The sequence below is a fragment of the Somniosus microcephalus genome, chromosome 1 (genome assembly GCF_052327205.1).
Source record: "Somniosus microcephalus isolate GS21.2 chromosome 1, FLI_Smic_1.0, whole genome shotgun sequence".
NCBI classification, from domain to species: Eukaryota; Metazoa; Chordata; class Chondrichthyes; order Squaliformes; family Somniosidae; genus Somniosus; species Somniosus microcephalus.
This window is the reverse complement of record NC_140987.1, coordinates 225,752,711-225,766,534: the sequence shown is the minus strand read 5'-3', so window position 1 is coordinate 225,766,534 and position 13,824 is coordinate 225,752,711. Positions and strand designations below refer to the sequence as shown.

General features: G+C 48.6%; 1 protein-coding gene across 3 annotated transcripts in view; it reads left to right on the top strand.

Annotated features, from left to right (window-relative positions):
• The window catches only part of LOC147124650 (coiled-coil domain-containing protein 17-like), a 175,505-nt gene that overhangs the window by 124,878 nt on the left and 36,803 nt on the right, over positions 1-13,824 (top strand). For 2 of the 3 annotated variants that reach the window (XM_085990957.1, XM_085990950.1), the window contains exons 4-5: positions 3,918-4,071; positions 11,804-11,929. In XM_085990957.1, coding sequence (XP_085847083.1) covers positions 3,918-4,071; positions 11,804-11,929 — 280 coding nt within the window. The remainder of the gene's footprint in view (positions 1-3,917; positions 4,072-11,803; positions 11,930-13,824) is intronic. The other variant, XM_085990967.1, reaches the window with a different exon arrangement.

Genomic DNA, 13,824 nt, shown 5'->3' with positions numbered 1-13,824 from the left:
CGGCCCCTCGAGTCTGCTCCGCCATTCAATGCGATCATGGCTGATCATCCAAGTTCAGTACCCGGTCCCTGCTTTCTCCCCATACCCCTTGATCCCTTTAGCCTTAAGAAATATATCCAACTCCTTCTTGAATATATTTAATGTATTGGCCTCTACTGCCTTCTGTGGTAGAGAATTCCACAGGTTCACCACTCTTTGGGTGAAGAAATTCCTCCTCATTTCTGTCCTAAAAGGCCTACCCCTTATCCTTAGACTGTGACCCCTGGTTTTGGACTCCCTGACCATCGGGAACATCCTTCCTGCATCTAGTCTGTCCAGTCCTGCCAGAATTTTATAAGTTTCAATGAGATCCCCTCTCATTCTTCTAAATTCAAGCGAGTACAAGCCCAATCGTCCCAATCTCTCCTCATACGTCATTCCTGCCATCCCAGGTATCAGCCTGGTGAATCTTCGCTGAACTCCTTCCATGGCAAGAATATCCTTCCTCCGATAAGGCAACCAAAACTGCACACAATACTCAAGATGTGGTCTCACCAAGGCCCTGTACAACTGCAGCAAGACATCCTTGTTCCTGTACTCAAACCCTCTCGCTACGAAGGCCAACATACCGTTTGCCTTCTTAACCGCCTGCTGCACCTGCATGCTTACCTTCAGCGACTGGTGCACAAGGACACCCAGGTCTCATTGCACTTCCCCTTCTCCCAATCTATTGCCATTCAGATAATAATCTGCCTTCCTGTTTTTGCCACCAAAGTGGATAACCTCACATTTATCCACGCTATATTGCATCTGCCATGCTTCTGCCCAATCACCCAACCTGTCCAAATCATCCTGTAGTTTCTCGGCATCCTCCTCACAGCACACACGCCCACCCAGCTTTGTATGATCTGCAAATTTGGAGATATTACATCTAGTTCCCTTGTGCAGATCATTAATATATATTGTGAATAGCTGGGGTCCAAGGACCGATCCCTGCGGTACCCCACTAGTCACTGCCTGCCACACGGGGAAAAAGACCCGTTTATTCCGACTCTGCTTTCTATCTGCCAACCAGTTCTCTATCCAAGTCAATACCTTGCCCCCAATCTCATGTGCCTTAACTTTACACGCTAATCTCTTATGTGGGACCTTATCGAAAGCCTTCTTAAAGTCCAAACACACCACATCCACTGGTTCTCCCTTATCTATTTTACTAGTTACATCCTCAAAAAATTCCAGTAGATTAGTCAAGCACGATTTGTCTGATCCTGTCACTGTTTTCCAAGTGCTCTGCTATTACATCTTTTATAATGGACTCTAGCATTTCCCCCACTACCGATATCAGGCTTACCGGTCTGTAATTCCCCGTTTTCTCTCTACCACCTTTTTTGAATAGTGGGGTAATATTAGCTACCCTCCAATCCATGGGTACTGTTCCAGATTCCATCGAATGTTGGAAGATGATCAGCAATGCATCTACTATTTCTAGGGCCACTTCCTTAAGTACCCTAGGATGTAGATTATCAGGCCCTGGGGATTTATCGGCCTTCAATCCTATCATATTCCCTAACACCATTTCCCTACAAATACTGATTTCTTTCAGTTCCTCCCTTTCATCAGACCCTATGTTTCCCGACATCTCTGGGAGGTTATTTGTGTCCTCCTTTGTGAAGACAGAACCAAAATATGTATTTAATTAGTCTGCCATTTCTTTGTTCCCCATTATAAATTCCCCTGATTCTGACTGAAAGGGACCTACGCTTGACTTCACCAATCTTTTTCTCTTCACATATCTATAAAAGCTTTTACAGTCAGTTTTTATATTCCCTGCAAGCTTACTCTCATATTCTATTTTCCCTTTCTTAATTCATCCCTTTGTCCTCCTTTGTTGAATCCTAAACTGCTCCCAATCCTCTGGATTACTGCTTTTTCTGGCCAATTTATATGTCTTCTCCTTGGATCTTATGCTAATCCTAATTTCCCTCGTTAGCCACGGTTGAGTCACCTTTTTTGTTTTATTTTTATGCCAAATTGGGATGATCAAATTCTGTAGTTCATCCATGCGGTCTTTGAATGTTTGCCATTGCCTATCCACTGTTAACCCTTTGAGTGACATTCCCCAATCAATCCTACCCAATTTGCGCCTCAGACCATCGTAGTTTCCTTTATTTAAATTCAGGACCCTAGTCTCTGAGTCAATTACTTCATTCTCCATCTTAATGAAGAATTCGATCATATTATGATCGCTCCGACCCAAGGGGCCTCGTACAACAAGATTGCTAATTAATCCTTTCTCGTTATATAATACCCAGTCTAAGATGGCCTGATCTCTGGTTGGTTCCTCAACATATTGGTCCAGGAAACCATCCCGTAAGCACTCCAGGAATTCCTCCTCCATAGTATTGTTACTAATTTGGTTAGCCCAATCTATATGTAGATTAAAGTCACCCATGATGACTGCTGTGCCCTTATTGCACGCTTCACTAATTTCCCTTTTAATGCCATCCCCAACCTCCGCATTACTGTTTGGATTTGTGAACTAGCTCTTGTGTATTTGTGAACTATTTAAATACTTTGGGCCTTTATTTTTCTGGTGTGATGTGGGACACCCCGCCCCTAAAAAAAAAACACATCAAGAAAGAAAGACCTTGGGTGTGCAATTCAGTTGGTTGCGCCACCCATTAGCGCCTTAAGAGGGCGCTTAGTGGGTCACAAGCCAACTGGCGCCCGGACGCGACACTGTCCACACCTCCCGCTAAATTCCGCGGGACGCTAGTGGTGGCGTTAGCCATTACCGATGACATCATCGGTGTGCGCAGCGCCCCGCTGATGCCCCGGCCGCGATATTTGGAAGCGCCCCCTGATTTACCGCCGGACGCTATATCCGACTGGTTCAGGAGGGTCTACCTGCGGCCGGGGAGGCGCAAATTAAAGGAGAGGTACGGGGCGGCCATTTTTGTTGTTGGCCGCCTGCCAGCACCTGCCTGCGCTCCCGTCCCCGGCCTCCTGAAACCGCCCCCCCCCACCCCACGGAGTGCTGGCTGCGTTCCAAGAGCCCGGTACTTCTCCTCGGTGCCGGGCTCTTTTGCCTGCACTCGCGATCCTCGGGGGCCCAGCTGGGCCCCAGATTGCACTGAACAAGGCCCCTCCCCTTTAAGAAGGGGAGGAAGGCCTGCAATGCTGCAGCGTGTGGCGCTGCGGCACGTTGCGCCACGATATTCAGTCGCAGCGCCCCAAGAGGGATGCGGGGCACCTCCAGTAGTGCCGCACTTCCCTTTGGGGCGCTACCACTCAATTTCCAGCGGGCGACCGCGAATGCTTCCGGGGCGCTACTTTTAGCGCCCTGGCGAGGCTGGCGCCCCAAATGGGGCTATACTCAATTTTTAGCCCCTTGCCTTTCTTGACCTCTGGACATCCCAAAGTGCTACACAGCCAATTTAAGTACATTTGAAGTGTAGTCACTTGTGATATAGGGAAACGTGGCACCCAATTTGCGCACAGCAAGATCCCAGAAACAGCAGATATAACCAGATAACACGTTTATAGTAACGTTGATTGAAGGATAAATGTTGACCAGAACACCGCAAGAATTCCCCTGACCTTCTTGCGCCATGGGATCTTTTCGTCCACCGGTGAGGGCGGCTGGGGCCTCGGTTTAACATCTGATTGAAAAGACAGCACCTTTGACAGTGGCGCGCTCCCTCAATACTGCACTAAGGTGTCAGCCTGGATTATGTGCCCCAGTGTTTGGAGTGGGGCTTGAACCCACAACCTTCTGTCTCAGACAAAAGTGCTACCGCCTGAGCCAAGGCTGACAAGGAGAATAACTAATGTTTAAGTATTGTGAGTCATTTTGGCTTTCTATAAGGTATACTTTTTATTATAGGTAGATTTATAGAGATCGCCACAGAGATTTAGCATTTGTAATTTCACTACAGAGATTGTGAGAAGATTAAATGAATTGTCTGAAAAAAGCAAGACCTCTTCACAAGTGGAGAAAATGTTGGCAGAGCTTCAGGCACAAGAATACAAAAATGAGCTACTTCTGGAGTCTATGAAGCAACAGCTGGAGATCCTACAGCTGGAGACAATGTAAGCGCACTCAAATACATCATAGGGGGAAAAACCGATTAGGCCCAGGATTAATTTTTCTCTTTGAATTAGCTGCTGTGCCAGCGTCAAGGAGGACAGCAGGCTCTGGTTTGGTCTCGCATTTGAGTTTTGAGAAAATGTTGTTTTATTCAGCACAACGTCAATAAAAATCATAAAAAGGGAGAAAAGCTGTTGGGGGAGGGGTAACTTTCATCCTCACGGCCTGGGTGTTAATCTGGCGGGGCAGATTGCTCACTGGTACAGACCCTGCCTGATTGTCATCCCATTGAAATCAGTTCTACAATGGGTGTGTGATCAGCTCCGTCAGATAACTGTCCAGACGGTGAAGGCTAATAATTACTCCCTTGTAGTAAGATTTTATCTGTGAAGCATGCCAGTAACGGTCATTAATATATCCACTTGACGTAGCTGAAAAAAGTAGAAGTTTGCATTTGCCTAGTTAACTTAAATGTATTGACTAATTAATTAACTAAAAATACAGATTTATTGACCAATATCGACTAATGATGTGTTAATGCCTAATTTGGACATTTTACAATATCAAGTGCATCTCCAATTTGTGATCGACTCGCTGTGGTATTTTGGATCCAAGCTCCATTTAACGGATTGAAGGAAAGAGGGGCAAAAACAAAGTTAGAAGTACAAGCACAGTTGTTTAAAAGCTTAAAATGATGATGTTGGTCGAAACCTCTGGGCAAAAGGTGCCTTTTGCAAGATTTTAAAAGTTGGTTAAAAAGACTTAAAAAAAAAAACCTAGTGGACAGGAAAGGGGAGATTTTCTTGGGTTCACATCCGGGTGCACTGGATCGCCTGTGCACAGTGAATATCGGAAAATCAGTCAAGTCAAAGGCACATTGCACGCCTGTATAAAGGAGCCCATGTTGGCCTACAATAGGACCGGGACAGCATTTAGAGTTTGACTGAGAAGCGGTGATTCAAGGAGAAGGCAAAACAGTGGCAGATAGAATACAATGTAGGAAAGTGTGAGGTTATCCACTTTGGATCTGCGAAAGACCAATCAGAATATTTTTTTAATGATGAGAGACTAGGGTCTAGAAATTCAGTTGTTAGCGGCAGCCGCTAGCACCTTGGGAGGAGGAGAAGTGGGGCGCTAAGCGGCTAGCGCCCGGGCGGGGTGCGATCTGCGCCTCTCCGAACTTCAGTCAAGATTTAGCGGCGGCGCAAAACCGCAGCGCCCGCTCAGCTGCGCGCGCAGATCGTGACATCATTTCATGGTGCAACGCCCTTGGTGCGCCCCGATCCGGAACTTCAGTGGCGCCCCCTTCTGTGCGCCTGGCGCCCCCAGCGACTGGTAGAGGGGGACGGTTCCCAGTCGGCGCGGGGGGGCGCTATTTAAAGGGGACTCCTCCTGCATTATAAGTGGCAGCCATTTTGTGCCAATCCTTCTGTGTGAGAGACGGATATTTGGAGAGAGACAAAAGGAGAGCGCTTTCTGCTTTGACTCAGCGCTCGCACAGGTACTTCTGGCTTCAGGCCAGAGCTTTGCACTTGGATTTAACTTTCAGTGCCATAGCCTAGAGTTGCCACATATAATGGGGGCTGCAATGGGTGGAAACGTTGGCTTTCTGCATTGCATTCAAAGGGCTCAGAGACGCCGTGAGAGAGTGCCAATCATGGCCAGGCGGAGAAGGGCCAACAGGTGTCGGCACAGGAGGCCTTACCCACCCAGGGTATACCGCCAGCAGTTCTCATATCTGAACATGTCTGAGGAGCAGTGTGTTCGGAGGCTGCGATTCAGAAGGGAGGTGGTCACTGAGATCTGCCACCTGCTTCGCAGAGATCTGCAGCCACAGCTGAGGAGCAGGACATCTCTGTCGGTGGCAGTGAAGGTGACGGTGGCTCTCAACTTCTATGCCACCGGCTCCTTCCAATCCGCTACTGGGGACATTGCCAACATCTCCCAGTTCGTGGTACATTGCTGCATCTGCCAGGTGACCAATGCCCTTTTCAGAAGGAGACGTCAGTACATCTCCTTCCCCATGACCCTGGACAAGCAGCAAGAGCGTGCAATGGGATTTGGAAGAATAGCGGGCTTCCCCATGCTCCAGGGCGCCATTGACTGCACGCATGTGGCTTTGCAGGCACCTCTAGAGAATGCCGAGGATTACCGCAACCGGAAGGGCTACCATTCGCTCAACGTCCAGTTGGTGTGTGGCCACAGGCAGCTCATACTAGCTGTCAATGCCCACTTTCCAGGCAGCAGCCACGATGCCTTCATCCTGCGCCAGACTTCTGTGGCAGACATTTTTGAAGCCCAGGCTCACCCACGAGGATGGCTTCTCGGGGACAAGGTCTATCCTTTGTGCACCTGGCTGATGACCCCGCTCCGTGCGCCCAGCACCCCTGCTGAAGAGCGATGCAATGACAGCCATCAAGCTACCAGCAACATCATTGAGCACGCAATCGGCATGCTCAAGCAACGGTTCCGCTGTCTGGACCGTTCCGGAGGAGCCTTACAATACTCGCCTGAGCGAGTCTCCCATTTCGTTGTAGTGTGCTGCATGCTGCACAACCTGGCTATCCTCAGGACTTAGCCACTGCCAGCAGACATTGGAGGACCACCAGAGAAGGAGGAGGAGGAGGAGCACCAAGACGGGAGGGAGGCACAAAGTGCAAGGGCCGTCCGTCGGCGGCTTATTGCAACTCGGTTCTAGGCCCCCTCTCAGGGAATGGCTTGTGCCAATGAAAGAACATGAATGGAGCCGCTTTGTAAATCCTCAGCCGGTCAAGGCAACAAATAGTTCAAAGTGCAAACATGGACAATGTGAATAAGGAATTTTTATTGTGCAAACTCTGTGCCCTTCCCGCATGACAAACTAATTCAGATAAACCCCCCAAAAAACAGTCAGAGACATAACTGGCTCTCACAACCTTCAGAAAATGAAAAAAACAGTTAAACAAAAATGACCATGATCCTCGGCCTTCATATAAAAAACAAACACAACATTGTCGGCCTTCATATATTAAAAAAAACATTCTCGGCCTTCATATATAAACACAACATTTGGCCACACCTTCTACTTTTTCCCCTGCGAGGGTGATCTGCCTCGCTTCCGCAAGTGGCCCCTTCCCGCCTTGCAGCTCCTCGTCAATGGGACCCCAGTGGCTGCAGCAAGGCTGAGGGAAGGCTGCTGAGGGTCAGATGGTGAGACGGCAGATGCCCTTCGGGGATGGCCTGGACCAGCTCTGGGCCTGGAGGGCCCGGCTGCTGACTGCTCCAACTCTGCATGGAGAAGTGGAGGAGTGACAGTGTTGGCAGCAGGAATGCTGCCAATCTGACAGAGCACAGGCACTCCCTAGTCGGCTGATACACTGGCACTCGCACAGGCCAGCACTGCAGCATGCGTAGCAATCTGCTGAAGCACAGACTGCTGGGCTGCTGTGGCGCGGCAAGGGCCCCGGCGATGCCTGGCCGATCCAGCGAGGGTGGCAGCAGTTAGTGCCCGTGTGGCCCTGATCTGTGTCTGCATCAGACCAGCCAGTGAATGCACGGCACGACTGAGCACTTGGCTGGAAGCCGCCTGTGCTGCCGCGAAGTCCTGCAGACTCCTGGCCTGTGCTGCCCCGAATTCCTGAACACTCCTTGCCAGTGACTCTATGGAGTCAGGCATCCTTGCCACTGCAGCCATGAACTCAATGTGCCTGCGCTCAGCCTGGGTGCCCATTTCACCAAGGAGCCGCACCTCCTCTGCGCTCACCGTAGCAGTACTGGAGGCCGCACTCACCCTCTGGGGAGAAGGCCGCCGAGCTTCCCCACCCCTCCCACATTGCTGCAGCCCGCTGGGCCCCGGGGCTTCACTCTCCTCAGACCCTTCCCCCCCCTGCTCCCCTCCAGGGAAGACATGTCCCCATCATGGCCATGGGCTGCCTGGGCTGAGGGTGGCACTGATGGGCCGGCTTCCTCTTCCTCCTCCTCCTCAAATTCAGAATCACTGACAGTGGCAGCTTGAGGGGCCGCCTCCTCACTTGGCAAATCAGCATCTGAAAGCAGGGAGGCACAAGAGTTGCTTTAGAGTGAGGACAGGGCGGCAGCGAGGGAGGCATGAGTGCTGCTATGCACTGCATTGGTTCGATAGTGGCAAAGGATACTGGTGTGAGGCACAAGTGGAAAGAGAAAGGTCAAAAAGGTGATGACCTTACCATTGCTGTCCAGAACAGGGTCGGCATCTCCACTGGCGACGGGGCCAATCAGCTGGCCTGCCATAATGCGCACCACACGCTGCTCCAGGTCGCTGAGCTCTTTCAGGTCAGGACGGCCTCCCCTGGTCCGTAGCTGCTGCCTGCGATTGTGGGCCAGCTTGCCCTGCAAGAGAAAGGACGGCCTCCTAAGTACAGTGTCAAGCCCTGATCTTGCCTGCACTGCCTCCCATGGTGGAATAGCCCTGACGGTGTCAAACCCTGATCTTGCCTGCACTGCCTCCCATGGTGGAATAGCCCTGACCGTGCGTAAAGTGCTGAATGTGCAAGTGGTTTTCATGAGAGTCCCATAGCTCTTGGATGAGGGCTGGGCATTGGGGCTTTCAGGTCCCTTTGGCCAGAAACTTAGGCGCACATGCAGGGATGAAGAGGATAGTGGAAAGGGTACTCACCCTGACAACCCGAGTGAGGTCGTTGAACTTTTTTCTGCATTGAACTGGAGTCCTGGCAACCATGCTGTTGGTCACCCTGTTTGCCACCTTCCTCCAGGCTTTTCGGTACTCGCTGGGAAGCGGCCTCCTCCCACTGTCAGGGAAGAGGACAGGTCGCCTGCGCTCCACTGCGCCAACCAGTAGCCTCAGGGCACCCTCGCTGAAGCGCTCCGCTCGCTCCCTAGCCTTCTCCATTGTCCTCGGCGTTAAACTGTTGAACCAGCAATGGTCAGGCCTTGCTTCAGGGCTGCAGTGTGCAGGGTGTGGTAGCCAAACAAATCGACCCTCCCCCTTTAAGTGCTGACCGGCGCCAGCGTGTCTGCCTTCAATCAGCAACTCGCCGTACCTGTGCTGCGCCCGCCCTCGGTGTTAGCGCCTCGGCTCGCCGGCTTAGCGCCTTATGATAGTCGTGCATCGCCTGCTTTAGCGCAGCAGCATCCTCTTGGGGCGATGCAACTCAATTTCGGCGAAGGTGGTGCTAAGTTGCGCCAGGCGCTAAATTTAGCGAACGCCTGGCTGTAGCACCCCAAACGTGGCGATACTGAATTTCTAGGCCTAGGAGTTTTAGAGGAGAAAAGGGATTTGGGTGTCCATGTGCACAGACCACTAAAAGGAACAAAAAGTAACCAACAGGCTAATGGAATGTTGGCCTTTATATCAAGGGGCTTGAGTAAAAAATTGAGGAAGTGATGTTTCAGTTGTAGAGTTTTGGCCAGACTCCGTCTGGAGTATTGCATTCAGATTTGGGCACCAAATCTCCGGAAAGATATATTGGCCTTGGAACGAGTACAGTGCAGATTCACCAGAATGACACATGGCTTAAAGGGTTAATTATGAGGACAGGTTGCATAAACCTTGCTTGTATTCTCTTGAGTTTAGATGGTTGCAGGGTGAGCAAATTGAGGTGTTTAAAATGATAATGGCATTTGCTTGGGTAGATACACATAAATTATTTCCCCTGGTGGGGGCGACCAGAACAAGAAGGCAGAATAAAATTAGAGCTAAGCCATTTAGGAGTGGAATCAGGAAACTCTTTTTCACACAAAAGGTAGTGAAAGTTTGGAACTCACTCCGCAAAAAGGCTGTGAATGCTAGATCAATTGAAATCTTCAAGCCTGTGATTGATAGATTATTGTTGGGCTAAGGTATTGGAATATGGAGCAAGGTGGGTAAATGGAGCTGAGGTGCAGATCAGCCATGATTTAATTAAATGCTGGAACTGACTTGCCTATTCCTGTTCCTTTGTTGCAACCACCACCATCTTCTCGGGGCAACTGGGGATGGGCAATGAAAGTGGCCTTGCCAGCACTGCCTGAATCAGAGGGCAGTTAAATAGATTCTCCTGCTCCTTCAGTACTAGGTTCTATTTCAACTTTCCTACAGGATTGCACTGCACTATCCTCACTACTTCTCCACGTTTCATAGTGTTCTCCTACAGGTTTCAGCTCAACTACGGCTAATTTGTTGACAGACGTACATGGAAGTGGGGAGAATATCCTGGCAATGAGTTTCAGCCTGTCTGGAGTCAAGTATTTGTTCAAGGGGTGTGAGGAAGAAATCAGAGAGAATCACAGAGCAGATAGAGGCTATTTCAGCCCATCGAGCCTGCACCGACACATATCCCACCCTATTCCCGTAACCCCACGTATTTAATCCCCTAACACTAAGGGTCAATTTATCATAGCCAAATCAACCTAACCTGCACATCTTTGGACTGTGGGAGGAAACCGGAGCACCCGGAGGAAACCCACGCAGACACAGGGAGAATGTGCAAACTCCACACAGACAGTCGCCCGAGGCCAGATTTGAACCCGGGTCCCTGGCGCTGTGAGGCAACAGTGCTAACCACTACGCCAAAGCCCTCCACCACATGGGGTTTTCCTCGTCTCATGTCTGGGTCTGTTGTAGACTAATTGATAGAGATTGATTGCTATGATTAGTCAACAACTCCATTATCATTGTATCAGGTGACCACCAGTATGATAGAAGATGAACTAGATGGGAGTGTGGTCTTTTTTCATCTAGCAAGGCCTATGTTTACTCCATATATTTTTACTATTGGAATACAAGGCGGCATTAGGAGGGAGTAGGTTATCCACCCACCCTTTTGTTGGGGGATGGTGCACATCACGAATGGACTGGATAAAAGGGAAAGAAAAATGTATATATAAAATACCGTAAACAAATCTTAATTGATGAATTTCATTCTAAGTTTCTTTTCAAAAACCCTAGTGAAGAGACATTGGGCCGATCCCTATGGGTGTGTACGGGCTGTGTACACACTCGTAGGGACATCAGAAATGCTGGTTTCAGGCATGCACAGCGCATGTGCTGAAAACTGGCATTTCCGATCTGTCAAGAGCATCTTGACGCCTGCCCTGGAGAAGGGCCTCTGCAGGCGGATAGTTCCACTTTCTGGAGAACCTCCAAGCGTAAGGCCTGCTTTTACCAGCATAAGATTTGAAAAAAGTTTTAAAAAAAAGTATTTTTCACTCATTTATCATTTAAAAACACTTTTTAAAAAAAAGGTAAGTTTATGTTTAGCCCTGTAAAAAACTTTTTTTTTCAAAAAATTAAATTTTTGTTTAAAATATTTAATTTATTGTAATTTCAACTAATTTTAAAAATGTGATTTAAAAAAAAATTATTTAATGTTTTAAAGTGTTTTTGGGGTGATCTCCATTCATATATTTGACAGGTCTATCTGTCAAGTGTATGAAGGGAGATTCCCTTCTCCTATTGGCTTCCCATGGCCCACGTGATCCCAGGGATGCTCGCGAACTGCATGCACCTCTGGGATACGTGATCCCTGCACATTTTGAGTTGGAGAGGCCCAGGAGCGGAAGTGTCCGGACCTTGGGAGCCCTCCGGTAAGTCCGTAGATTTTTTCCAGATCGGAGGCCTCTGCACGCAGGAAGCCTCCGATCGGAAAATACGGCCCAAAGTTAATCAGTCTTCGACCCAAACTTCTAGGGAAAAGGCCTCATTATTGGGAAAACTTCCAATTATCAGAAGTAGCAAGGAGTTTTCAGTGACTAATTCTCATGCTTTTATTAATGCAGACAAAATAAAGTTGCAAGCAGACAGAGCACTTCGCACTCGCGTTCAACAAAGAAAAAGGAAAAGGTTCCGCAGCTGCAGACTTTTGTTCCTTTCTACGGAGGAGGAAGCCTGTCATCTGAAATCAGGTAAATTTTTCATGTGTCAGCCGTGGCTCAGTGGGTAGCACACTTTGCCTCTGAGTCAGAAGGTTGTGGGTTCAAGTCCCACTCCAGGAACTTGAGCACATAAATCTAGGCTGACACTCCAGTACAGTGCACTGCTGAGAGAGTGCTGCACTGTCAGAGGTGCTGTCTTTCAGATGAGATGTTAAACTGAGGTCCCGTCTGCTCTCTTGGGTGGATGGGAAAGATCTCATGGCACTATTTTGAAGAAGAGCAGGGGAGTTATCCCCGGTGTCCTGGCCAATATTTATCCCTCAATCAACATAACAAAAACACATTGCTGTTTGTGGGAGCTTGCTGTGCACAATTTGGCTGCCTCGTTTCCCACATTACAACAGTGACTCCACTTCAAAAGTACTTCATTGGCTGTAAAGCGCTTTGAGACGTCCAGTGGTCGAGAAAGGTGCTATATAAATACAAGTATTTTCTTTCTTTCTAAGTCCAGTTAATGATGGGGCTGTGATACTGCACAGTGTTAAGTGTACCTACAATATACAATCATTGAAGAAAAATAAATTAACAACATTTATGTAGTGCTTTTAACATAGAAATGCTGTCAATACCCAAGGCCCTGTGTTCAAAAAACAAAAATCATTCTCTGGATGTGGGTGCCACTGGCAAGGCTGGCATTTATTGCCCATCCCTCATTGCCCTTGAGAAGGTGGTGGTGGGCTGCCTCTTAAACCACTGCAGTCAGTGTGATGAAGGTGCACCCACAATGCTGTTGGATAGGGAGTTCCAGGATTTTGACCCAGTGACAATGAAGGAACAATGATCTATGTCCTAGTCGGGATGGTGTGTGATTTGGAGGTGATGGTGTTCCCATGCACCTGCTTCCTTGTTCTTCTAGGTGGTGGGGGTCGCGAGATTGTGAGGTGCTGCCGAAGAAGCCTTGACAAGTTGCGGCAGTGCATCCTGTAGATGGTATACACTACAGCCACGGTACGCTGGTGGTAAAGGGAGTGAACGTTTAAGCCAGTTTGCACACCATGCTACTCTTACTTGGGTTTGTAAGACAAGTCCTTTTTTTTTGTCAAACATGCTTCATTATAAAGGCAGTGACCAAACTATGCCATCTGCTGTGGGCTGACTTATGATGACCTCGAGAACCGGATGCCTCTTCCCATGGCTGTGAAAGTAATAACAGCATTAAGCTTCTAGGCAACAAGATCCACCCAGGCCACCACAGATATGGTGTTGGCCTTGGCACTCTTGCCTCTAAGTTAGTAGGTCATGGTTGAAGTCCCATTCCAGAGACTTGAGTACATACTCTAGGCTGGCACTTCAGTGTAGTACTAGGGAGTGCTGCACTGTTGGAGTTGATGGCCCAGAAATTCGGGTCGGGGGCTTCCCGCGGGTGTAAGCCCCCGACCTGCACTTGCGCGCCGGCAGTTGAGCTGTAGGGCCCCATGGAATTCCGCTCCGGGGCCTGGCCCAGCTGCCGGCGCGCTGTGCTTGCGTGTCCCAGGGGCGTAGTTAGTGCGATGCGTCCCCTGGGATCACGTGAGCCATGGGCAGCCAATCGGAGGAGGGAAAAGCCCATTCATAAGATTGACAGGTATACCTGTAAAAACTTATAAATACTACGGGCCCAAAATAGCAGTAAACCTTCAAATAATTTTTTTTTTAAATCACACTTTTTAAATAAACTATAAATTACATTAAATAACTATTTTAAACAATAATTTAAATTTTTGAAAAAAATAATTTTATATTATAACGGGACTAAAAATAAACTTACCTTGCTTTAAAGTATTTAAAAATAATAAACCTGTGGAAAAAATGTTTTAATTTTAATTAATTGACCACTTACCTTGCAAAAAGCAGGCCTTATGCCTGCTTTTTAAATGTGTAAATCC